General features: G+C 36.6%; 1 protein-coding gene across 1 annotated transcript; it reads left to right on the top strand.

Moving 5' to 3' along the window:
- Nucleotides 1–17,909: 17,909 nt before the first annotated feature.
- Nucleotides 17,910–22,552, top strand: LOC122394780 (alpha/beta-gliadin clone PW1215-like). The gene is made up of 4 exons (XM_043391908.1): nucleotides 17,910–17,921; nucleotides 19,710–19,804; nucleotides 21,282–21,668; nucleotides 22,336–22,552. Exons 1-4 carry the CDS (start codon nucleotides 17,910–17,912, stop codon nucleotides 22,550–22,552), a joined length of 711 nt encoding a protein of 236 aa, XP_043247843.1.
- The last annotated feature ends 1,962 nt before the right edge of the window (nucleotides 22,553–24,514 follow it).

Raw genomic sequence — 24,514 nt, forward strand, 5'->3', positions numbered from 1 at the left:
TTCCTCTGTTCTAAATATTAAATATCCAGCTACGCTTCACCAACGATCATCAGAGAAGAATAGCAGCCGTTTTGATAGTATCGTTTCGTTGCAGATTGATATCCAACTGCGTCAAACGCGATTATACATACTCGCAGAACCAGTACAACTACAATTACAACAAACCATTTGAACTCTATAATTATTGTCAACTTCGCGCGACCACTTAAGCGAACAATGATGTCATAGAATCGAACAGGAACTAAGTTAAATCGATTATTGAGAAACAATGTTGCCAGAACAGTTTTTGTTACAACTGACGTATAAATCGATTTTTTAGCAGCTTGAAAATTTTTATGTTTTCGCAAAGTATTATATCTAATTATTGTCAGACCTTAGAATAATCGTTGAGAGATAATTTATACAACTGTTGCACCGGTGATTTCTCCACTTTAGTGATTCATAGACCATAAAGTCTGTTAATTCGTTCGAATTCGAGGTTTTAAAAAAGTCAGAGGTTAATTTCTTCCATTGGTTAACGACGAACAGAAGCCTAAGAAATCGTCAAACGATTACAGCGATTGCGTTAGGCTTATAATGCGTGACGTAAGAAATTCCGCTCCAGGTCGTCAGAAGTTTGACGTCACAAGGACATGGACGAAAAAAATTGGTAAAAATCTACGCCAATAAAATCGGTATATCCGCTGATAACTATTGCAATCACGACTAATTCTGTGTTACGTGAAAGCTAAATACAACATATATCTTGGATCATGAGAACAAATTGAGTGCTCGTGCGTTCGAGATTTTCGATTAAATTGCTACCAATAATTACATCCTATTCTGATTCACGCAATCAATAATTAACAAGCGTTAATAAATTTTACTTGCCTCGGGATTAATGACATAAATTTCGCAAATTTGCGCGAAACAGAAATTAAAATAGTAACATTCGTAAAAAATTGATGACGTCTACATTCTTGAAGGTACTTGATTTCAAATCTGACCGTATTCCTATATTAAGAAATGAGGAGAAAATTTTACTATGACGTAAATAAATTTATGTGCCCAGAAATAAATCTTTCGTGTTCCCAAATTTTTGTAGTAATTGGTAAGATTAATTATGGGAGTTCAAATAATAGGTTACGAGTTGTCTTTTTAAAAATTAACGAAGCTATCGATTTGATTTTTATTTTTTAATTAAATTCAAACTACAATTTGATCGATTGCTAGGCAGAACGTAATTTTTCGAGCGTCGATTCGGACTCTTCCCACACTTTCGACGCGATTTCCGGTATCAAATTAGCGCCTCAACGATGGTCGGCGATCAAGTGCACGCGTCCTGCCACGAGCGCCATTGTACTCTCTCACAATGAAATAAAACGCTATGACGCATATAGGCGAACGGATTCCGTGAAGTCCTTGTCGACCACGAGAGTTGTCTGTATCCATTAAGAGAGTCGAACGCCTCGCTGTTGCAAGTGACGAGGCATTCGCATAATTAATCGGCGGAACGGACGAAAACGAGGAAGCAGGTATCGTGAAATTTTTCATCGAATTACCGTGAGAAGCCGCCCATAAAAGAACGAGGCGGTCGTCGAGACCGGGCGTTAAAATTAAAGTGCTAATAGCATCCCGGCGCGTTAACGTGCCAAGAAATACAAATTGATTTTAGAAAAAATAGATAATGTTTCTATGCTAATCCGTTGCGTGTTATGAGTAACGGTGTTAAGACGACGATTCATTACTTTTTTTTTCCTCCGAATGTTTCACTGATGCAGCTCGAATGGTTCTGTTTCAACTGACTGCAGTAAAAAGATCAAAGCCTTAGTCAACGAAGGCCTATCAGCAGTATAGTATAAACATTTCGAGAGTGTATAATCTAAATAGTTTTTTCAAAAACCGTCCACAATATGTCGCGTCGTTCCAGAGTTTCAACGAAATGATTTTTGCATAATTATGTTGAGGAAAGTCTACAGAAAATATTTCAATTTGTCCCAATGCGGAACTCTGTGGGACTTGAAGGTTACACCTTGTCAATTGTAAAACATTTTGAAAATTTTCTTTATTGAAGGTATGATTTCTCATCTTGAAAGAATGTTCTTTATTACACAAAAAACACGGAAACAAAATATCAATTGGGGTCTTCAGGACATCTCGAAGAAAGAAAAAAGTTTTACGAATGAGAAATGCTACCTTTAGAATGTCGAACTTTAAGTGTTTATATAACTTAAAATTTGTATTATATTTTAATAATTTTTTCATTTCCGAGTTATGACAAAATTGATTTTTTACCAAAATGTCACTGAATTCTTCAATTCCGACCACTGTGCGGCGCGTTAACGTGACAAAAAATACAAATTGATATAAAAAATTGATAATGTTTCTATGCTAATCCGTTGCGTTTTATGAGTAACGGTGTTAAAACGATTCATTTCTTTTTTAATTTTTTCACCACGCGTCCATTGAATATTTATGAAAAGTTTCATTATAGTACCGTTGAATTGTAACTATCTTTCGAACCTGTAGTGAAATAAGAAATATTTTTGTTTAAATATTTATGAATAGTTTTATTATGTTATCATTGAATGTTTTCGTCTTTATCGTACTCAAGTTTGGTTGAATTATAACTATTTCTTGAACGTGTGGTGCTTTGACCTCAAGACAGATTTTCTTGCAAGAAAAATTAATTAAGGTCTGGTTTAGGACTACCTCATATTTCGATAATAGCGAAACCTCTTTTATTTTTCTACGCCTGCCTTGTGCATAATTAATCGGCCGACAGTGCGGTGCCTCGGGGGAAGATTGCCGGTTGGACCCTGATCAGTTTTCGTTGTTTTCGTCCGGCGACGCACGTAAGACGGTAGCATGCTCGAACCAGAGATTGACATTAAGATTGGATGCTGATATTTATAACGAAACAAACCGACCACGCTGCGTGTACCCCTGCTCGCGAATACATATTATGGCCATCTTTTCGGGTAAAATATGACCGGATTATTATTCCGCCCACGAAATTTGATATTTTGTCAGATGTGCGCAGCAAGTAGGGAATACTATCGTGCGTATAACATAGATATTAAATGTGTTTAATTGATAGTATGTCAAACACGATACGATCTGAAAGCTTTTACCTTCCACAATTTAGAAAACAGAAAATTTGTAATTGTATCGAAATATCGAATGATGGAGACTGCTTGAGCGCTAATTAATAAGAACTTGAACAATAATATGCATTAGTATATATTTCTAGTGTCACTCAATAAATAAGGCATCAATTATATGACCATATGAAAAGTTGGAACACTGAAATAATTTACCGTGCTTCATCCACGGAAATTTATTTCTCCATTAAAAAATGTCATCATACGCGATACATCACTGCGTCATTTAAAACTACTTTAAGCTGTAAGAGCAGGTATTCTCGTATCATGTCCGACGTGTCTCATTAATAATGTCTGTGGTCGCAAAAATAATCGCCTCGATACCCTTCCGTTTTCATCGAATGATTTACGTGATTTTGAAACATGAGTTTACAGTTCCCAGTGAAACAGTTCGCGCGCCCTTTTTGCATAAATAACACGACGACGATCGTTAAATAAATAACTCGATACATTTAAATGAATCGGAAGTTTTATTATCTGCCAAAAACGCCGCGTGTCGGCCGACCGGCGAAAAACGTATTTCATTCGAGCGGTTTATTTATGATTTTATCGTAATTGTCAGGATCATTTATATCGACGTCAATTATTTACACCACGGCCATAAATTATTCGTGATGCTACGTCATCCACGGGCCGCTTTGGAAAAATCATCGACTCCGCGTGTCGTTTAAAATTTCCGTGAAATTTCGCGATAATAAGAGTGACGATATTCCCGCGAAACATAATCGCGAGGAATATGTATTGCTCCCTGAAAATCAGTTATTTAAAATTCTTGTGTTTAATGGTGATGGAAGCTACAATGTTATTAAATATTACACAGGAAAACGACAGGTTAATCGGTAAATGCAAAAATAAAATCTCACAAAATTCTTTATCACATTTTTGACAATTGTCGAAAATATATTCCGTTCAGCGATCAGGAAGTTCGATGTTAAGCAACGTTGAAGAAAGATACGCGCGAGGAACGGCGTAACAGGTTAATTAAAGCAGCTCTTTCCACTATAATCAATGACAATATCTCAGAGTTACTTTGCATTCGTCACGCTTCACCAACATTTGACACCGTATCAAACACAATGAAATATTAATTGCGCGACCTTATTGCAGCGCGCAGTGGTTTCTTCGCGAAGTTAAATCAAGAAACGAAACCTCGAAAGTTTTGTCCGTGGCTGCAGGATGCCAGAAGATGCCCAATACACTCTCTCTCTTTCTCTCCCGGCATGAACATGATCGACGAGACACGATGTTCCCGCGTACGATCGATAAACGTCGACACGCAGATACGGTTAATAAATGCAGCTCGCACGGAATTCCGGCAGATCGATTAATTATGCGTGTGCCTGATCGTCAGTTCGTTGATCGTCGACAGGCATCGATCAGCAACCATGAATATTCACAGATTGATCCTTCGTTCGACGACAGATCGTTTAGGACTCGCGAGGAATCGCGAATCCGAAAATTCGTAAAATCAAAATTAGTAGAAAATGTTTGTTTTTCTAAAAACTGAAGCACAGGTTCGGCAAAAATACGCGGAATGTACAAATGAAATGATTTACGTTAATACTGTGAAGAAAGAGAAGAGGTGAATTTTTTAAAAGCAATTATTTACAAATAACTATCGAAACAAAACTTGAAAATGATGTATTTATCCCCTTTTCCATGTACTCAGAATATATGGATCGCTGATAGTTCATTAATAATACATCGCCAGAAGTGATTTGCGACTAAAATGAAAAATAAAAAATTGAGAGATTAATGGTATATAAGAGCATTTATATTGGAAACATGACCACGTCTGTGAAATTCTCGTCAAGAATTCCGGGAGCATAATGATGTCCCCGATACATTGATTTATTAGTTCCATATTTCGAAACATCAAAAACAAAATTGTTTGGTTCATGGAATGCCGGTGGTTTCGTCGATAAGAAATCAATGTTCTTTTCGATATCTCTCATTTTAGAAACATATCACAAAAAAGAAGAATCTGCATTTTTTAAAGAAGTAAATATAATTATATGTGTATGCCAAATTTCAAATATCCAGGTTTCATTTTATTACATTAAATCCTAGATATTAGTCGAAATACGACGTTTCAGATAAGAATGATAATGGGCTCCTTAATATTTTTTTACTGAGAGTAATAAAACTTCTTAATAATGGGCAAGCCTGCAACAGCGGTACTTAAGTTGTGAAGGACATCATTGAAGTCATTTGATTGTGTTGTTCTTTTTACCTTGAATTAATGAGACAAAATATTGTACTTTAAGTGACTTTTAAAGAGAGCAATTTAACAATGTGGGAGAAAATTGCTTGACTTTGTTGGGACTTTCTTTTCTTATAAAGCACTATTTCATCTAGGAAGTATGATGAGCCTTTTTGCACTAGAATTATTAGCATTACTAAATCATGAACCGATTGTTTTGATCTAAAAATTTCTTAACTATCTAACTACTCTTATATATGAATTTTCAATGATTTTAAAGAGCACATAAATTCGTGTTACATTTTTAATATCGTACGGTAAAGATCAAAGCTGGCGAATCAGTATTTGTCATAACGCTAGCAAGGTCACACAAAGATTGACGAACACGCACTTACTTATCATAGCAGCTTGAAGGGTTAAACTGACAGGACCTCATTCCATTGGTTAGCTGATCGGAACCATAGTTAAGAAAAAACGTTAATTGAATTCAACCCCATCAACGTCAAAATGCGACAGCCCGACCAAAGTTAACGTCCGTTACCTGACAATGAAAACGGTGCAGTCAATCTGCAATTTCAGATTATCGCAGATTACGCCTTTATCTCGCCCAGAAAAAAGCAATTCCCAGTAATATTCTCAATCAAGTTACTCCCGTGAAATATGTAGGTTTTTTTATTATACATATAAATATAATTCAGAATATTAAACAGTGATACAGTTTGTACGTGTCATTAAAGACTCTGATACTTTTAAAAAATGTAATTATATTTTCTCGATATGGTGTCGATACGAGTAAATCAGAGATGTTGCCCCTGATACAGTAGTACCTTAATTATTGCACTAATCGAGCTGACTAATCTAACGAGTATCTCACTATTATTGAAATAAATGTTTATCATGTTAAACTAATTATATTATATTTCTGTACTAAAGTGATCAATGTTGTGTCTCTCATGGACAATGATTGTACTCTATCTACAAATACACATATGTACATCAAAATTCTTTACAGTATACGAACAAAAAATAGTGTATTTCTGTTTATTTTCCCCAACTTTTAAGAATAAATTAACATTCCCTTGCACGTGCTTCAAGATTATAACAATTCCCGCCATCTAAGAGTTGTTTCCCATAAATTATCTGCAGACAATTGTTGACGAAAAAAGTTATAGAAAAACGCATCATTGTCGCGTCGAAATTTTCGTTCCTCGCATTCTTCCGACCCGACTTTGTGACGCTAAGTTGCGTATTCGGACGCGTTGCATGATCGAGTAAACACGGTGACAAAATTCCGCGCATTTTTCCGTCCCGGAGGCGTCGCACGAAAATTAACACGTTGTTCCCGCCAGGCCGACGGCACACAATCAAGAAGGGAAATCGACGATCCAGTTTCGGACCCCGACGTCCCGTATAATTCGAATCGTCCTTTATGGCCGGGAAGAGGCACTTTGAGATCTGCATTTTTCGCAAGGTCAACCGGTGCTTACACCACGACGACAGCGACCGCTGTCTACCCCCACCAGACTCGAATTTCTGATGTACAGACGCGAGGATGATTTTTCAAAGTCGTGCCACACTACTACCATCAATTTGCATAATACGATCTCGAGCATGGTCCACTTTCCTACCCGGGCACGCGGTGGTCAGAAATCTAAAAAAAAACTGGCAGCAACAACGTTTCGAACTTCGAAATATTGAGCGTTGATCTGCGTCACAACACTCGCATGGAGAATATCAGATCTGATGCTCGACGATTTTAACGATATTTTTCAATTAGTTATGAACAAAATAAGTGCAAAGTTTGAATTTTTTAAAATAATACAAACTAAAGAAAAAGAATTGTGTGTGTCATGGGATTAACGTCATTAGATTCCCAACTCTAATTTAAATATTCAAAATGGTACCTTGTACGGCGATTCTAGGGCGATTTGATGTGGACTTTATATTTTTCCATGTAATGTTTCAATGAATTTTTCAAATCAGAACTGTTGTTATCTTATCCGATACTAGTACAAGAATATTGTGATAAATGTGACATGTACGGCATAATGGAATGCTGTTCGTTAATGTATCTTGTGGTACTGAAGGACATACCGTTAGGCTACAGTATAACAAGTGCAATATAGCAAGATACCAACAACGAAGAAAAATATTTCTTGTTTACTTTGTTTTTAAGAACCAAAACTGTAATCGATTATCAGACTTTGATATTATAGTAGTAGATTAGATTTAGACTAGATTATAGTACTTTGATAATAATTAAATCAATTTAATAAAGTTACATGCGTTCTTAAAGCAATTTTTTCCCGAAGAAAGTGTCTCTGATTTGAAATAATTTCCAGTTTAAGATTCAAGGTGAATGCGTCTAAAAATGAACTTGTCAATTTTATACTAAAGAGATTGGTCGTTTACGGTAACGGAAACGCTGGGCTGTTTAAATCGAGCAAACATGTTTGAATATTCATAAAATTCATCATTTCCGATGTTCAACACGCATTCCTGCATTAACGATCAATTATGCGTGGACAAAAAGCGACGGAGTGGCAATTTTTCACGCGAGACACGAGCATACGTCTGCTCCGTGTAACTTGTTACCTTGTCAGGTGGACGTACAGGACGGCTCAGTTAAAGCGATGCAAGCGATTTCGCGTAAAATTATTAAACCGACCAGCGAAATACTTCGAGCAGCTTGTTGTCGAGTCAACAAAAAATAACGTGTTCGTTAAAAATTTTTTTTCAAAGCTATTTTCATGTTTTTGAAATTTCTTTCAACGTCCTGCTTCAACCACTAACAAATAATTTTTTTCTCTAAGATTTATCGTTTCTAAAAATCGTACCCTGTTCAAATAAATTTCATCGTACACAAACATTTTCTTTTTAAATGTTCTATAAATATAAAATAATGGTTTTAATAAAAGCACGATAGTCGTACAATTAAATCAATCTCGATTTTTAATATACATATATACGTACAAATATATTCTGTACAATATTGTAGCAAATGATATTTGGTACTTGTAAAGTCAAATGTTTGTACAAACTGATTTAATATACTTCCTTTGTCAAAAATGAAATACGTGTAAACTAATTTGAAATCTAATAAACTTCGTATATTGTTAAAAGAATAATTTGCCTGAAAATTCGTTCATTGCGACTGGCGCAATGATTACCCCGTAGAAAGTTCAGCCAAGAGTTTACGAAAAGCCAGTGGAGCTCATGAATATTCAGCGACACGAGTCATGGTCGGCTCACGTTTGAGATGTACAAATAGTCGACAAACCTATCCGACAACTCGTTCCCTTGTCGCCATTAAGCCCACCATAGTGTCCGTTTCCTGACGTCTCCTTATGTAGTCCTTTTTCCCTTATATTCAGGTATATCTGTTCGATGCGACTGCATTTTTGTCCACAAGAGATTGTATACGTTTTGTAGACTAATTTTTCGTAGACTTGTTATCCCCCGGAATCTAAATCATTATATTGTATAAAATCGTAGAAGATTCCAGGTAGATGTAAAAACTAGTTGTTGGAATTTCTGCCCTATGTGTCTGATCGCAAGTGATAAGACAAACATTCTAGCAATTATTTTTATCGCCTACATGGAACTCTCAGAGCAACAAATTAGAGGGATAGTAGGTGATACGCAATGACGAATCCACTACTAAGAAGAAGGTACATTATAGCCAAACGATACACGTAAACTCATTCTTTGAGTCATCAAATGCCAGTTTTCCTGAATATCAGGGCCTTGGAAATTCGCATAATCATTCCATTTCGTTTGCATCACGGTGAAAGTGCTGATGGCCGTCAAATTAATTTGTAACAAGAAGTCTGCTATCTCTGACGATTTCATTCGCTGTTTCTTGCTAAAAAATGTGACTAATTCTAAAAACCACTCTGACCACATCGCATCATCCACCGATACAATGTCGAAATAGGGTGGGAGTTATGAATTATTGTACGATTGCAAAAACTAGGCGTGTGATATTTGACGATGCAAGAGTTAAAATGCAAAAACCGATTAACAAATCTGATAAGCTAAAACTTAAAGAAATTAAAAATTACATAAGTAATATGGACCATTATCTCTACATACCATCTTAATTAAGAGCGTAAAGACAGTATATGATGTCCTTCGATATATGAAAAATCATTAATAATTATAACCGAAAAAAATGTTAGGAGGTTACGTGAGGTCAGCAATTTTTCATTCGAATCTGATAATTTATCCAGTAATTCGAAAAAAGGAATATTCTTAAATAAAAATAATACATTGCAGTCTTAAAGATGCGGATGGCCCATACGACGCATGCATACAAAGTTAAATATTTTAAATAATTTCGATTTGATTCTTTATGTAACCAAATTTTATTCATTTTCGATTTATTTTTACACGATAGAATCACCACTTTTCTAACTTTACGATTGCCGGGAGATTCTGTATACGTTGGTTATTCAAACGTAAGTCGAGCTTAAATTCAGTAATTCAGTAAACAATAAGTTTTCCCGTATGGTGTGTGTGTAGGTTCGAACTCGCACAGTTTACTTTATATAATAACACGCAGCAAGTATTAAGAATAAACGAAGGAAACAGACTTTCGATATAAATAATTCTCCCAAGGTTCCGTGACAGCTTAATGAATATTTAATGCATCGTATTCAACAATCTCGCGATCTTATTACTCCTTTCGTCTTTTCTTCCCGGAACGCAGCGAAATTGATATACACACGCGTATTATCCGCGTTCGGTGGGTTCGATAAAGGCCCGGGTCGCTCGAAGGCTCCTCGGGAGCATACATTACGATCACAATTACCAGCGGTGCCAGCTGAGTTTAAGTTCAACGCGGACGTGAATCGTTGCATCCTGAACTATCACCGGTAGCCGATCCCCGAGCTCTTAGCTTTTTCGGTATGTCCAATTTTTCTCCGTTTGAATCAACTTCGTATACATATGGATGCGTGCAGTGGCGGATTATCGCAACGAACAGTCATGGCGCTCGCCCCCCAAACCTTACACGCTGAGCATCTCACGAACAAACGAAAGGAAATAATTATTTTATTCCAAAATTTTTACTCGCTCGGAGCCACTAGGAAAAATTTTATTTCGCTAGTAACAAATAATATAAAAATATAGTATTCGTTGCTTACAAATTGGATGATGTTAAAATTCACATCTTTTAAGAACTAGCTTTGAATAGAGTCGCATATTTATAGCAATTTTATCTAACAGATTAAGAAAATAGTATTGATAAATTTGATGCTCCATAAAACAGAAACATTGTGGAAATAATTATCTTCTGCGAACGAGTGTCTATTTAGTCCCTTAAATTTTAATTGTTAAGACTGAATCCTAAGCTTTGTTTACGCCAGGGGTCCACGAAACGCATAATCCGCCACTATGTATGTACATACATACGTTTCAGCGTCAGATCGAACTGGTCTTTCTCGATTCCTTCATTTACATTGTGCGCAAAATCGTCCAAGGACCTAATATGTCGTTCGACGCAGATGTTAAAGTTCAACGTTACGATCTCTGCGTTTGCGAAACACAGTTTTATGGGATTGAACGCGGACAAACTTATGCAAACTGTATGGCGTGCGCTGCCATAAGTTTGGCATCGCGTATCGTTCGATGTTCGAGCAGATTCAATGGTTAGCTCGTTGGATCGTGTCTGTAGAGTAGAACGCGATTTTTTACCGAATAAAGCTGACAAGGGAACGTCGAGACTCTCATTTTTCGAAAGAAACACCAACTTCGGCCATAATTCTCAATTTCGCGTGTAAGACTCAAAACAGGGAGTCGTTGATCTTATCTTTTACATTACTCGAAGTGTTTGTACAGCATCAGGGCAATGTTAAATTAACATATGGGATCGAGTATATTGCAAGTATACTCGAACCCTCTATAATCTTTTAACAAGATCGAAATATAAAATTAACGTTTAGTCACCGTTTTCGAAACATCAGTTACCGTGTACGTCTTGCTACGATTCTTTTAACCTTGGCTGTGACTATTTCAAGATGTTTGCTTGCCATAATCGTAAGCTGGACGCTTTAACGTACCCTAAATCCCTGTCAATTTAGTTTCGTTCGGCACAGAGACAATCAGATATGGAAAATTGCCGGCTCGAGCGCGGTATTGCGCGCCTTATTACCAGCCATGAGAAACGTTTTAATTGGATGCCACACAGAACTTCCATTTGCTCGCGAGCGCCGCGGGAAAATATGCGACTCCCCGGCTTTTTAGAAACTTCCATACGGCCGTTGTATTTGAAGCGACCTCGCGTTTAGATCAGCGAACGCAACGAGAGTCTCGTTTTAGGATTTTAAGTGCACGCTTCGGAGCCAAACACGACGAAATTACTTGCTATTATGTTCGGTTTCTGCGTTCCGTGCCTCTAAATAGCGTAGAAACTGAAGATTGCCTCCGATAAGACGCTCGTTTCTTCGTAAAACTTCGCTTTAGTGCGGCATTTCGTGTACAGAGTGTACCGCGATAGGATAGCTGTCCGCGTAATCGGACGATTGGCAAAGTTTTTATTTAATATTTAAAAAACAGAGTGCGTTCGACGATTTTCGTAGACTTTATAGGACAATACAATACTATTAGTTTCATCCGCGATCATAGTATTCGAGCATTTACGATGTTTATACCGTGAACAGAACGTTATTTGTTCGTTATCTATATTTATTAAAATAAAATACAAGCATAAATGATTGCTGTACGCCGTTATAAATTTATAAAAGAACGTTTCTCACCGTAATATTAAAATTCCTTTTCAACCCGAAATAAATACACTATAAAGATGATGACTTTTCATATGCACTGCAAGTAACGTTTAATCTTTCGACTTTTTCTTACGCGTCATTCTCAACAATGACATCTTCCTCGGCTACCGAAGAGCTGCTAATTGTGGTATCGTACGCGTTTCGATCGTTACGCGTGCCGATTTATACGCGTCATCGACCCAACAAAGCCGCGTTTATTTACGTCTCGATCCCGGGGCGCATTCGACTGCAGGTGCAATTTGATTGCAATCTGAATACACTGGCGCGTATAATAATTGGCTCTCGATTATGATATACGGGACAAAATAATTCGAGCGAAATTGAACCGGTTGCGGGCCGCTCGAACGCCATGACTCATCCTTGATTCGAGAGCTAACAGTAAATAATTGTAGCTCCGGAGTCTTGAAGATAACGCGCACCCGGCCAGGTATTTTCATTACTCACGCGGTTCGTTATTTACGCCGGCGCAAGCAATGTCGGTGACACCGGTGAATCCGCGAATGCAGACGTCTCGATGGTGCAACGAGAAGTACAGGTTGATTTACCGCGCGTAGATCGTACAATTGGGCCGATTGCATAGTTCAGTGCTTCTCAAATTGGGATCTCGGAAGAAGGAAGAATCGTATTAGAATAAAATCAAGTCGTCAAGCTTTTGTTTTCAACCCCTCAAATGAAAATAACGAGTCTTGGATGACTTCTCTAGACGAGTTCGACTTTGGCCAAAATACTTGAAGTCTTTGGATACCACCTTTAGGAGCAATTCAGGGAATTTAATTACAACCGAAATATATTGTATCACGCAAGAGGTTAATAAATAAGAAGGAATAACTGAGAATTCTTAAGTTTCACAACAACGTTGCACTCTTCGGTTTACACAAACTACAATCAACGTCAACGAACAGCTTCCAACTTTTTCACCCTACGTTTTGCCCAGCGTTTTCTACTACTTGGCGTTCTCGAAGTCTCGAGGCCCGATATGCAAATTAAAAGGGTCGAATATCTCCGAAACTAGCCACTAAAGTTTATGTTTATAGTTTATTAGCACGTTGTATTTCACGAGGCCCTACGAGTTAAAGTATTTCGGACTGGTTTCCCTCGACGAAAGAAACGATCGAAGGAATCGGGGCCGTAAAAAATTTCGAGCAGCCGGTCTTTTTCTCTCCACCCACGCCCGAAAATTGTGCCCCTAACCGCATACCACGACCGCTTAACTTTTTAGTACGACGACGCCATTGACAGTTACGGCCGCGGCGGCGTCGCGTTCCACGGATGAAATACGCGTCGGGATACGCGACGATAATATAGGCGAAATGCGCGCCGGAACGATAATTGCCCTTTCATTATACGTCGCCTTAATCTGTTTTATGTGACGTTTCAATTTCGTATATCATCCGTGAAGCCGTGCAGCCGCGCCGACGGCGCGAGAAACACACGGATGAGCCCCTGAATGCCCCGCTAATCGAGATTTGTGAATTAACGAAAGATATGAGTGGTTTGATCGTCGACAGTCACGGCACCTACTGCGTTCCAGTACGAACACTGCTCGATAAAGGGCCACGACGAGTCAATTAAAGTAATTGCATGAATATGCAACGCGACCTCTTATCGTGCTCCGTTTGTCCCATCTTTTATCTTCCCCTTTCCTAATTTGTAATATATCACCGTCCTGAGATAAAGAGGACCAAGAAGGGCACGACAGTAACTCGATTATGTTTGACGCGATTCCTTATCTAAAGTAATTATATATTACACCGTAATTGCATCATTTGGTAAAGATATTGTGATATTTTATATCTCGACAAAAATAAAATGTAAATTTATTTAAATGGAATACAAGATTTAAATTATGCACCAAAAGTTATGCATGATTTGTAACACTACTTGATATCGCAAATTATCGATAAAAACATGTTTATAGAAATGGAAAAATCTAAACTATTCTTTGAATATCTTGAGTTGTTAGCAAGATTTTTTGGGGGAAAGAAGCGATTGATTTATTTTTATTTAAATTACATGCTTGGTGAAAGCAACAAACAAATTTCGTCCATTCGTATTAATAACAAAAGAAAACTGTTGAATTATCGAAAGTTCTATTTATTTTTGAAATACCACTCTCGTGAACTTGAAAAGTGTAGCTTTTATAATAACACAAAAAACAATTATATTTTTTTATAAAGAGAAGTATTATCGAAAGTGATGTCACTTTAATTTGTGACTCGTTAAAGATAGATTATGCTTGAAATTTGCAACCGAACAGTGCACGTTCTCATTTACACTGCGCAGTAGAATGGGTAAACTGTGGTCAGGCGCAGCATGATCCCACGATTTCACTATAGAAAGGTGTCGTTACCTTACGGTGTATCGAAGAACTTCGTTCACAGTGACCGATCTGGTTCTGCAGGCATTTCTACACATGCATTATCATCTCTACGAAGAGTATAACAAAAAAATACCAATTCTATTTCACTATATGTTTAAGTCTCATAAGTTGAAAATAAATGAAGAATTTCAAACAAATCTTTTATGATTGTATATACTTCACCTTTCATGATCTACTGCAAATGTATGATACTCATCACAATAAAAAGTTTTAAATATGTATTAAGAGCATTAAATACAAACTAAATAGACAAATAGTAAAAATAAACTCTTTTTTTCTCTTTCATGATATCTAAAAACCCATCAACTGCTCTAGTAGTTATTTTATTATTTAAAAAAAATGTATCGCGTGTAAACTAAATTTTTTAATGTATTAGATTTCTAAACCCGATAATGTTTTATATCGCGTCAATTAAATAACGTATACCCTCCATACATAAATGTTTAAAATTTGTGTTAGCTTTTTTTAAGTATATCCTGCAGCTATCGAACGGATACCGACAGGACATCGGGAAAAGGAAACGATATATTGACGTCGTTTCAGCTAAGATTGAGCGACGTCGGTGTTACAGAATGCAATCACGCTCGAACGACGTTTATCGGCGAAAACAACGAAAGTGAACGCCCCCGTTTTACTATCACGAATGCCGGCATTAATATCGAATTATGTCGTACGTAACGGCGTTGCGCAAATGAAACAAGTCTAATGTCCCTTCGACGGACGAGCATTGAACTCTAGTCGTGGCTCCGACCCGATTGTAACGAAAACGTCGCGTTCTCTTCGGCCGCCTTGTTTATCATTCCATGAATACGAATTCCGGAGCACTGTCCTTTCTTACTTTCACTGCGACTGCACGCAGATATCTCCGCGTGATAAATGCATTTCGATCACGATCGCTCGCGAATCGTTCGACGATTTTAAATCGTAAATCGTGCGACGCGCCGAATGCATTTATTCCTGGAACAAAACACGTGGCAACGAAAATAGCTCGATCTCCAGACGCAAATTTGCAAAATTGCGAATCGAATGTGCGCGAGTTATACATACAAATTTAAAAATAAAAGTATTGTTTTTGGAATGGAATTCGAGAAGATAGTGTGACTTCTAGGCGAAAATTTGAAGTATTACGAATTAAATATGAATGAATTGTAATTTAAAAATTTGAATATATCAAAAGTAGAAGTAAATAATATCTACTGATATGATGTATATTGATAATAAGATGTTTTCAATTTATTCAAGGGATGATTTCACGTGAAAAAGTAAATCGAGAAGGAAGAATAAAAAATAATTTCTGACACTGACGATGTTGAATAAATTTTACTTATGATTAAATTGACCTAGTTTTAAAGTAAGAGTTCGGTCGACGATTTTCTACTGGCAATAATTTACATTTCGTAATTAGTATTGCATGTACACATAACTGTAAAGCAAAAGACTATTTCCATTGTATTTTGACGCGTTATAGAGATTTTATGTTATCATTTCCTCGATCCACTAATGGTAAAACCAAAAGAAAATTGCACAACACGAAAGAACCGCTTAAAAAGATACTTCTAAACGTGAAAGCTATTTCTACAGAAATTGATTCTCACGAATCGAGCGGTTAGGTTGCAAGATTGCCAAAGGAGTGTATATTTCACTCCGTTGAGCCTTATGATGCCCTTAATGCTATCACGATAAATGTCAAGAAGTTCTCTTATATGAGCAAGAATGTTCTTAAGAAAAGTTAAGACTGATTTATAGAATTATATCACTACACCCTTACACATTCCAGTGTAGTGGAAACAATAAACTGTAAACTGATGACTACTTCTTGTGATTTGGTTCTTGAATTAGAAACCGTATGCTTATTACGACTTTCTAAAATCTGTATTATTCTCCATTATGTTGTATGCACTGTTTATCATTCGTTTGTTTCATACTCAACGCCGTACAACAGAAACATCACGAAATTCTCTAGAAATGAAATGCTACACCAAATGTAAATTTACGTATTCAAAGTGACTTGTAATATGTGAACTAAAAGGCAAAGGAGATACGTGTAAATTTAACTGACGATGTACAACGAAGATACAACTCATCTTTACACTGAATATTATATACTATGTCCTTGCAAACACATATTTACACTGTAGAAGATCACCTTGTAGAATCATGTTTCTGGAAAACATAAAGGCTGCATATAATGGTCCAAGGGCTTTCCCTTGACTGCAACCGCAGTCGTTAACGCGTGCTCACGAGCTACGAAACTTAATTCTTTATATTAATTTCAGTTCTGCTATCTGTTATATTAGATAGATCAAACTTTCTTACATAATTGACACGAACACACTAAACCTACTTCTTGCAAAAATTAATTTCTTTTAGAAAAAATTCATATTTTACTGCTATCAAAGTTACTAACAACCCTAAAATTCTTGTTTTGTGTCATTGTAATCAACAATTAGAAAATGAAATGAAGAAATACAAAACTAGTTACATTCGTTCTTAAGCAAATTGAATAGCTAAATGAAGATTAAATAAGAAGATTATTTCGTTAACTTAGGGATTTCGATGAATGCAAGATAATAATAAATGTATTACTCAAAGTTTTAGCTAGTGTTCATAAACGAACGTTTTCACGATTTTGAAAATATCGATATTCTGGAGTGATCATCGTCAGAGAAATAATTCTCGAAGCACAGGAAAACAAGATTTCCAAAATGTATAATTGTGGAATTTGTAAAATAAAGCTGACTGTGACTCAAGATGAAATTAGATATCCGAGTCTTCATTCATACCCAATTGCGTTGCGGTTGCCTGAAATAAATGACTATCAATAACCGATTGCATTTCGTCTCTTTCGATACCCAGCTTGCACTGACCATAATAATCCGTGGATCAAGTGTTTGAATTAACTCATATTTCGTTTGTAAAATTTAAAAATGTCTTTGCTAGGACTAGATATACAGGGTGATTTTAATAGCTGGGTTTTGTTCTCAGATTTTAAAAATCTTCAAGGAAAATTTTGTACAAGCTAAATTTCAAATTAAACAGCTCGACGACAAATCGATTGCTTGAATTTTGACCATGTTTCGACACGTGAGTCCCACACTGTGCAACGCTTCGGTGGAGTCGCGGTTTTCCTATTTAACTTGTTTACGTAACGGGTGGTGCATCGAAAACCGGAGACACGTCACGCTCGACGATGAATGAAAATTGGCACTTTAGACATTTTCAAAGTCGCGACTCGGTGCGGTGAACTCGCGCGCTCAGATCGCGGCGAGGTTGAGGCGGTGGTCGGGCCCATGGGCGGGCCCCGCCGCTCCCGAAGGGGACCTATATAAGTTGACTCGCGGCCGGTGTAACGCGATCCTATAATACAATCGCGTCTGCCTCATCAGCAACGAGACATGCGTCTTCCCGTGAGTATTCCTCGTTTTTCCTCTTTCGTTGCTAGTGTCTCATCGGTGCCCCTTTGCTGAGACTCGGATCGGTTACATTGACATCGACAGTGCTTTTCGTCAACCCTGTATTTCAACCGTACCGTTTCACCGACATTGTGCTCACCGAAATACATTTTCGTTAACTTGCATGTGACATCGACAGTGCTTCTTCGTATATTCGATTCTTTGCGAATTACTTCAGAGATGAACTCTTTTTTCTTAACAAACAAAAATTCAAACCGACATCGATACATGTCATCCATCAATTTTGTGATGATATTGTAATTTGAAATATTTAATCACAATTTTAAAATAGTAGAGGTTAATTGTAAAGATCAGTCGCGTTTCTTGTGCTCAGTTTTGTTATTTAGTTATTACATCTATCTGTCACTTCAGACTGTGACATTTCAACTATGAGTTTCATCAACAACACATTTCTATTAATTTATCCTATTTAGTAAACAGAAATTTAAATTAATATTGATTCATGACGTGTATCAATTTTGGAACAATGTTGTCGTGTTATATATGTTTAAAAAATAATAATTTGGAATATTCCACCACAACTTTAACTCAAAATATAAATATATACTTATGTGACAATCGGTTAAAGTCGATTTCAATGTAACCCAGATTAAATTGCTTAAGTGACATGTATTTTTCATGGTTGAAAGAAATGATTCCCTAAATACTTTTGCATTTAAACCAATGTTTTCCTCTCTAACTGCGTCGATAACTCGATCGTTTCCCTCTGATTGTCTTAACGACCTAGACCACTGCTTTTTCCGCTTCAACTGCCTCGACTATTGGGACCAGTGTCAGTTCCTTGTATAACGTGTTTCACAGTAATTTTGTTTAATGCAAATTTATCTTAACTGTTTGTATATAAACATATACAAAAATAGAAATCTATATAACGCGTTTAGAAGTAATACTTTTTCATTCAAATATACTTTTACTTATTTGATTAAGCACCTACAAGAATAGAGGCATTTATATCTGTTGCTCTGTATACCATATTTTGTAGTAACTTTTATTAATCTTTATGCATCTGATCATATTAATCATTCTAAGGTGATAGTTAACCCGGGTATTATTAAATCTATAGAATGTTGCCCTGCACCCTCTAGAATTTCTGTATATGCATTATTAACAGCCAGTTGAAGTCGCCAAAAATTATTACAAGAAAACATCTTAAAGTTACAGATAATATGATGAACTATTTTGAATTTTCTACACTATAAGATTAATTTTGAATGAATTCATAATTCTTGACTTCAGAAAACTTGCAATAACCAGTTTCATAACAAGTTACGCCAGAAAAATAGAAATTTCAGTTTTCGAAATGATTGCAATTATAATCCAAGGCATAATCTTTGTCTCGACTATTAAATCTACTGATTTTTATCAGCAAGGTAATTTACTTACAGCAGCAAACAATTTTATTATTCTATGTTATATTTCAAGGCAATTTAGTAAATCTTTTCCAATATTCAGGAATGCTTCTGATATAAATGCATATATGCTGCAATATAAAAGCGGAGAATTGCTGAATCCGGGTACAGAGTGTCTTACCCTCTCCTGTTGAAATAATGCTTTTAACAATCCGGCGTTCACGATTTCCTTTTACCGTAAAAACCGGAGGTAACCCCACGTGCAAATGAATTTCAAACGCGCAATATCGGCGCTCAGTTATTTTTCAATGCGCACGAGGTTATTGGAAAGTGATTCGAGTGCCAACTATTTTATGCAAACTCGTGTCACCAGGTGTTGTCTCTCTTGTTTTGCGCTGGCCTTGCGCTCGCCCAGCACAATCAATACGCTGTGCCCACACCGGTGCCCATTTTGAAGCAAATAAACAAGTAAGTACCGTTTTCTTAAGTTACTAAACACAATCCAAACATGCCCAATTCCAATTATTATTCGCTTTCCTAATTTCGTTTTAACCTTCGATGCGTGAAACATTTATGGCAAATACAAATATATCTATGTTACGAATGACAAATTTTTAAAAAATACGAATCATATAAGAAAAAAATATTAAGAGCTTTATTTTTATACTCCATTCAAATTTGAATTAAAGCTATAAATATTTTCATTTTCTGTTTTCACTGAAACGGGAAACAAAGAGTTTGTTATTAAAGGATCCTTAATAAAAGTATTCTAACAAAATTGTACAAACTCGATGCAACATTATAAATTTCCACGTCGACAAATGTTAGTAAATTCGTTAAACACAGTTATCTTTTAAACGGGAAGTGGAAATTTGTTTCACGCAGGAAAGTCTCACCGTGCTCGGTAATTTGTGCAAAAATTCTTAGGCAACGATCGACTGCTAAAACTGCACATAACATTTAAAGTAGGCGTTACGCTGAATACTTTCGTAAGGAGATTCGTTTCTCTGCAATTTCAAGGGTACATCTATACTTTTCTTCGATTCTGTAATAGATAGGGACTCGTTGCATTGCATTAGTCTGCTTTCGCGAGTTTGTGTAATTTCCCTGCAAACAATTTCGCGTGACTGATGTAAGATGCAAGCCAAATCACCGACACGTGCATCGTATAACGAAATAAAATTAGTTTGTCAATAATAAAAGATTCGTTCTTCTCAAACTATTCCGAATACTATGCAAACTTGAAATCATTTGAATATTATTATGCTTAATTCGAATTACTCAAATTATTAGGAATTGGAAACGCCATTTTATTGCAACAGACTTTTCAATTATCGTAGCACAAAAATGGCAGACATTCGAAAACGAGATCAAATAACATCATTGGAAATTTAATTTAAAATTAATAATTTCATTGGAAATATAAAATCATTAAATATGGTCTAATTTCTAAATATTCTGTACGAAAATACGCGTTGATTGTATTTCGAAACATTAAAATCCTCCAATCCGTTCAGAAGTTATGACTTTTTAAACATACGCATACAATTTCAGGGGATTACGCAAGAAATTTCATTTATGGTCAGACATTGTATTTTCGGTAAAGAATTTTTTTCTCGGAAGTGCGTAGGATTTCGGGGGTATGTCTATTGCCTAAAAATGATTGTAATTGACCACTGCAACCAAAAATAATTTTTTTTAAACGATTTGAAATTTTTTAATTTTATTAACAAATTGTCCACGTACACGAATTTTTTTCTAAAAAATGGTTAGGATTTTGGGGGTATGTCTATTCACCAATAATGATTGTAATTGACCCGCGCAACCAAAAATAATTTTTTCAGAATGATTTGAAATTTTTTACAATCGGATAATCGAAACTCTATTAAAATGCTTCTTCTATATTTGAACAAACAAAAGTCTAACTTATTCGTGTTCTGGTCAGGCATAATGGAGATGGAAGCTACAGCTACGGCTACGAGGCAGCGGACGGTTCGTACAAGATCGAATCGAAGTATCCGACTGGCGAAGTGTATGGAAAATACGGTTTCGTCGACGATACCGGAAGCGTTCGTGAGATCGAATACGGAGCATCCAGACGCGGTTTCGAGCCAGTTGGTCCTGGAATAAACGTGCCCCCGCCAACCCTGAGAGGCAACAGCATCGGTGAGCCGAACGAACCCGTGGACGACGGCCAATACAAAGAGGATCCTTCCATTTATTATACCGATCCTCGGTACACAAACGGAGAACGCTACGAGCCGCTTCCTCGTCAACCCCCTGTTCAGAATACACCGCGGCCAATTCCTGCACCGATCTACAACCCACCCAGGTCAGTGACAATTTAATTACTCCGATTACTGCACTTGCCTTAAGTAATGTAACGCTAATTTTTTAATGAATAACATGATACGATAGCTACTAGAAGTCGTCGTCGATAAAGGAAAATTATCGATGAAGATTTTCTGAATAATAATATAACAAATCCAATTAGGTACTCCTACTGGATAGGTTTCTCCCAACCACAAGATTACCAGAAAACATAAATAACTTTCAGTCACTAATCACTAGTGTTTAGAGTATATGATATATGACGTTTTTTACTTCTAGTATGTAGCTAGTATATCCTTAAGCTCATTAAGTATTCTTGTATTTCTCAAACGCTCGGTATAGAAACTTTTCTATTAAAATATAGTCGTTCTACGACGATCGCCTTTTTCTAAGCACCCAGAGAAGTCGTAGCAGTATTCTTTGTGCTGGAGTAGAATCTCGAAATCGCCATAGTCATTTCCACGAACCCCCTGGGGGCAAGGTGGTAGGGATAGACTTCCTCAACATCAAGTGCGCGCATCTATATACAATGAACCACGTAAATGTCAAGTGAATCTCACTTGAAAGTGCACCGAACGTGACTTGCTCAACTCGCGGCTACTCCTGCCTCGACTCGCGGGAATAAAACAGTGGTATTAACTGGCAGCATCTGTTTCTCGGCTTTTCAGGTATCCCACGCAAGTGCAGTACCAGCAGCCGAAGCCGCAGTATCAGCCAGAATATCGACCGCAGTACGGATCTCAGTATCAACCACAATATCAGGGCCAACAACAACGCTCCTCGTATCCCGTCTCGTCGGTACAAAGCGGAATTCAGGGTCGACCAGCGCCCAATGTCGATCCCAATGCCGGGTTAGCCTCTTACACGGTTAATTACAGGCGATAAGGATCCTTCGATCGCGCAGCTCCGTGTAAATATTGCGTTATTTATGCCGATTACCAAGACGCGTCTGTTAGGGCCAGTTTTCCTGACTTGGTTCCATCCAGTCTATCGAATAGAGTTTAAAATGTTATAGATTTTCTTCCGTTTAATCGTTATGGGACTTTCTAGACTGGAAACGTTGAGACTCGAAGGACTGAACAACTTTCTGGGCATTGAGTTTGAAAACTAAAATTTTCCGAACATGGTAGACGCTATTTTATGAATTTCGTGTGTCTACGAATGCCTTCTGTGACGAATTATTTCTATATTGTTGGTTGTAAACGTGTAGTCTGTAAATTGATTATTAGAAACCATATCACGATCACGTATTATAGGATCTTTTACAAGCCAAATTAATATTTACTCTTTGCTTGTTAAGCCCTCTTCTGGAAATGAGTAAATTAATATCTGAATATTGAATAGTTTTCTATTTTTAGATATAAATTTACTTATATTGAGAAGAATAAAAGGATTGAGAATGTTAAGTATTAAATTGGCTTTCAAGAGACTTATTTAAGAAGCATTTAAGTAAAATTTTGACCGAAAACAATTGTTTTGCAAAAGACCAACAATAAGCCACACGATGCATCATTTTGTGAAGAGAAAAAGGATATTAAGTTCTCTCACATTGCTGAGAAATTTTCGTGTCCAACTAAGACTTCTTGTTCTTTAAGTCCCAATTGCAATTATTAAAACGTCATATCTCAACTGAGTTGGAGAACGTGGACCCAGTTATTCTGTCGAGACTTAGTTATAGCATGATATTTTATAATTATTACAAACAGATAGAGACATTCTAATGCATGACTTTCATATTTAAACTTTATAAGTAGTTCCTCTATAAAACTCTACCTCTTTTTCATTCTTCTACCAGTTCTTCTACCTCTTGATACTCTTATAAATCACTTATTTATACTCTTGCTACATATTTTCTTCTAGCACTTCTTAGAATCAACGCTCAAACCTTACTATCTCAGACTATTATTTCTACGTGTGTTATTTTCTGATACAAGATGTACAGAAACTTCTCGTTAAAAGTTCGAGTTTTGTACCACGATTAAAATTTTGAAACCACCCCATTTATATACATCGAATTTTAACCTACAATGAAAACTGTTCTTCATTAAAGCACGATTTACTAAAATTTATCCAAAGAAACTAAGTCGAAACGTGACCTAATTTTAACTGTTTTTAATTAAATGTATTCGAAAGTTTTTCAGAAATTTTTCATAAAGCGAATAACTAACATATGTGTAAATAATATTTTAAATTCAATATATTTGTAATATGTATCATAATTCACACTGAATTGTAATGGCATCTTGAGTTCAAATCTCCATTAGCATAGTTTCGATCAGAGATGGGCAAAATTCTAGATAAAAAATTTCGAATAAAGAAAAGATGACATTTAAAATTGAATTCATAGATAATTTCTATCGAAGAAAGTTACAATTCGAATTATGAAATAAAACTACGTTCCATGTTAATCGATTAAAGGTTCGTTTGAATAACAGAATTTTTATCCTTCGTCTATTATTTGAATACAATTCTGCCCACTTCTGACACCGAGATAAACGAACGTCGAACGGAAACTGCGTTCTTCCGCGTCGCCCCGTGACGAATGGGGTGAACAATTCGCGAGGTATGCGCGCGTAAAGTGGAATCCCGTTAATGTTAATCAACGTGTCGCGCGCAATTACGAATGCGATCATAGGTGAACTTGACTCGTTGATAAAAAATCGCGACGTTGGAATGCTTTCGAGCGGCCTTCAGATGATATCTATCGAACGATGCATGTTCTCGATCGGTTCAACGTGGCGTCGTAGGCGATCCACCTTATGAATCCTAATTATGTCTGCGAGATTTCTGTATATGTAATAAGGAACTTCGAGATATTTCCATTCCATTTTTCCGATTTCTCTTCGC

This window comes from Colletes gigas, unplaced genomic scaffold, assembly GCF_013123115.1.
Source record: "Colletes gigas isolate AHSC1104 unplaced genomic scaffold, ASM1312311v1 Colletes_gigas_Sc00001, whole genome shotgun sequence".
Taxonomy (NCBI): Eukaryota; Metazoa; Arthropoda; class Insecta; order Hymenoptera; family Colletidae; genus Colletes; species Colletes gigas.